Source organism: Nannochloropsis gaditana (genome assembly GCF_000240725.1).
Source record: "Nannochloropsis gaditana CCMP526 unplaced genomic scaffold scaffold986, whole genome shotgun sequence".
In the NCBI taxonomy this organism is placed as follows: domain Eukaryota; class Eustigmatophyceae; order Eustigmatales; family Monodopsidaceae; genus Microchloropsis; species Microchloropsis gaditana.
The window spans coordinates 1-3,021 of NW_005802967.1; the positions used below are offsets into that span (position 1 = coordinate 1).

The 3,021-nt window shown below is 62.0% G+C and overlaps 1 protein-coding gene across 1 annotated transcript; it reads right to left on the bottom strand.

The window, feature by feature from the left end:
- Positions 1–897: 897 nt before the first annotated feature.
- NGA_2013600 (glycine oxidase) lies at positions 898–2,567 on the bottom strand (the record flags this gene model as incomplete). Its single annotated transcript, XM_005852737.1, has 1 exon — positions 898–2,567. A coding segment is annotated over exon 1 (1,574 nt), but the record flags the coding sequence as incomplete, so codon positions are not given.
- Between the last annotated feature and the right edge of the window lie 454 nt (positions 2,568–3,021).

Here is a 3,021-nt window from a genome sequence, read left to right on the forward strand (position 1 = left end):
CCGCTCCCCCCCCCGCCCACGGGGCGGGGCAAGGTCTCAAAGCCCCCCCCCCCGACGACTGCCGAGGCCGTGGGCGGCTCCCAGGGCGCAGGCAAACCTTGACCGGCTTCCACTTTGGTGAAAGACCCGTCCGGATTCACACGCACCATCTCCAACTTGCTCAGCACCTCTTCGGTTGTCAACTGCCGAGGGCGTCCCTGCGGGTCGAGGGGCTGGTCTCCTGGAGGGTGTATGAAAGGAAGCATCACATCCGCATCGCCGGGCAGGGGAGGTAGGCCTTGCCGACGCCGGGCCGCCGCTTGATTGGCACGCACACGGTCGTAGAGAGCCTCGATTTCATGCGCCCAAGGTGGGGGCGATTGGTCCGCCCGCGGTGGTAAAGGCTGGATGGTGTTGAATGGACTTGGCGAGGCGTCGGGCGAGGCCGCAGGGGGTGCGATTGTCTGAGGTCGGGGGAACGCGTTGCCAACAGATGTGGAGGGGGCCGCGAGCGATTGAAAGCTGGACTCGGTGGAAGAAGACGTAGGGTCATCGACGGGGCGCGACTCGACCTCGCCCTGCGATTTAGCCACCCGAGGGTCCGCATACTCGTACCCCAGGCGAGCCATGAACTCCTCGATGCCCATTTCCTCCTCCGCCTCCAGGGTGCTCCCGCTGCCTTTTTGAGAGGAAGCTCCACCCCCAATGTCTTGATAGCGGCCCATATCCTGGATCCCTTGCGCCGCCGCCGCCTCAAACGCCGACCATTCCTGGCCCATGCCCGCACTCGGCACGTTGAACTTACTCGCCGTCTCCCTCCCCACCGCGTCCTCCCCCAGCCCGTACCCCACCAGACCCTCCCGGTTCACCCGCCGCGCCTCCCGAATGATCGCCTCCGTGTCCTCTACGTTGCCCGCCGCCTTCAACTGAGCATAGTCCACGTACGGGTCGTCATGGTGAGTGACTGTATCTGCGGGGGCGGTAGGAGAAGACGGCGTTGGTCCCCCGGCGCTGGTGTCTGCCGCAGGACTTGTCGCTCCACGAGGCGGCTTCGAAAGAGACATGGATTCAGCGCTCCTTTTATCCCCCACTGTCGCGTCGGCGGCCACGGTCGCAGCTGACTTTTTGCTTCCTTGCCGGGCTTCTCCGACTCGGGAAGGCAAAAACCGGCTCCATGCAAAGTGGGAAAGGAGGGCCGCATCGTCGGCACCCACCTTCCCCTCCACACAATCAGCCACCAGCTGGCCCGTACGGGGCGCCAGCAAGACGCCGTTCCGCCAATACCCTCCAGCCACGAAGAGGTTCTCCCAGGGCGTGCTTCCCAGCACAGGGAGGGTGTCGGGGGTGGTAGGGCGCAGACCGGCCCATGTCTCTTCCAGTTCCAAGTTCCCCAACGCCGGGCAGATTTGCAAGGCCCGTTGGGTCAAGTCGTGGATACCCTTCGCCGTTACCCCCCGATCCCACTGCCCTGCCTCCACGGTGGCGCCTACGATGAGGCGGCCATCCGCCTTGGGAATCAAGTAGCAATTCTCCGCGAAGATGACCCGGGTCAAGGGGTTGGGTTCGCCCTTTTTCGGGCGCAATGAGAGCATTTGCCCTTTCACAGGGCCCACCGGCACGGGCAACAGGCGGTTCATCCACGCACCGTTCGCAACCACGACCTGTGCGAACGAAAGCCGGCGCCCGTCGCTCATTTTGACCGCCTGGACGGCTGGCAAGGCGGGATGGAAGACCAGGGCCTCCACCGCCCATTCGGACCCCTCCAAGACACTGACGCCCGCCCGCAGGCACGCCTCCCGGAGTGCGCGAAAGAGACGACGGGCGTCCACTTGCATGTCCTCGGGGTACCACCAGCCCCCGGTCACGTGCGGCGACAAGGCTGGCTCCATGCCTCGGATTTGCGGCCCATCTAAACGGTAGGCCGGCCCTGCCCCCGGGGGGGGCACCCAACCATCCACCTGATCGCCCGTGAAGGCAGGTGCTAAAAACCCCCCTGCGGCGGCGAACCCAGTGGAGATCCCACCCGACCATTGCTCCAGATCTGCGGCCCACTCGCTGTACATGTCGCGGCTTTGCAAGCACAAATCCAGGTACGGACCGGCTTCTAGGCGTTCCGCCTGAGGAGCCAGCATGCCCCCCGCTGCCATGCTGGCCGATTCAGCTTCGTCCCTACTCACGACCACTACCTTGGCTCCGCGTTGGGAAAGCTCCAGTGCAGTCGACAAGCCCGCCAGGCCCCCTCCAATGACCAAAACATCGCCGCCTCCCGGTGCATCTCTCTTTGCCATCAGGCTGGAACCTTGCGGTCTGATGCGAGCGACGCTGCGATGAAGCGACCGGGAGAACGGCCTAGAGGTTGATGGCATGTGGAACGCCCGGGTCGTGCTCCACAAACATGAGAGGGCCACCACCACGACGGCTGCGGTGGCAGAGGCATTCCGAGACAAGGCATAAGGAGGATCTTGGCTGCTCCCACGCAGCCTCCGCTTCATGACAGGTCGACAGCCAGCGAATGAATCACAGAATGACTCACTTATCCGTACGACCTGCTGCTTATTCCTTACTTATTTGTGTGTCGTGCACCCTGTGGAGTAGGTGGTGGGGTCTGGCATTGAACATGGCCGGGGGTGGAAGGCAAAAGTTGCACTTAGACGGGCCGTAAAACCTGACTCTCTTCCCCATTGCCTTCGGAATAGACAAAACTGATCTGCCAACACTTATACTATCATTCTCGCTCCATTTACCCCAACTGTATGCAACTACGTGTGTGTTTTTAATGTCAACGATCAGGTAGTATCTTCCCTTACGACCCACCGGGACCTCTGTCGCCGTCGGGCATGGCGCGAGAAGAAGAGTGCACGTAAAACCAGACTCACAGGGTGTGAAAAGAACGTCGCTTCCAAATAAGATATGACCACTTATACGCGCGAAGGCTTCCATACAGAGTGTTCATGAAGGGCCTCGCCATTGATGCAGTCCATAGACTTGCCAATGCTGATAGAATAGGACTTTCCACGACAAGCTCCACCACCACTGTGGCGA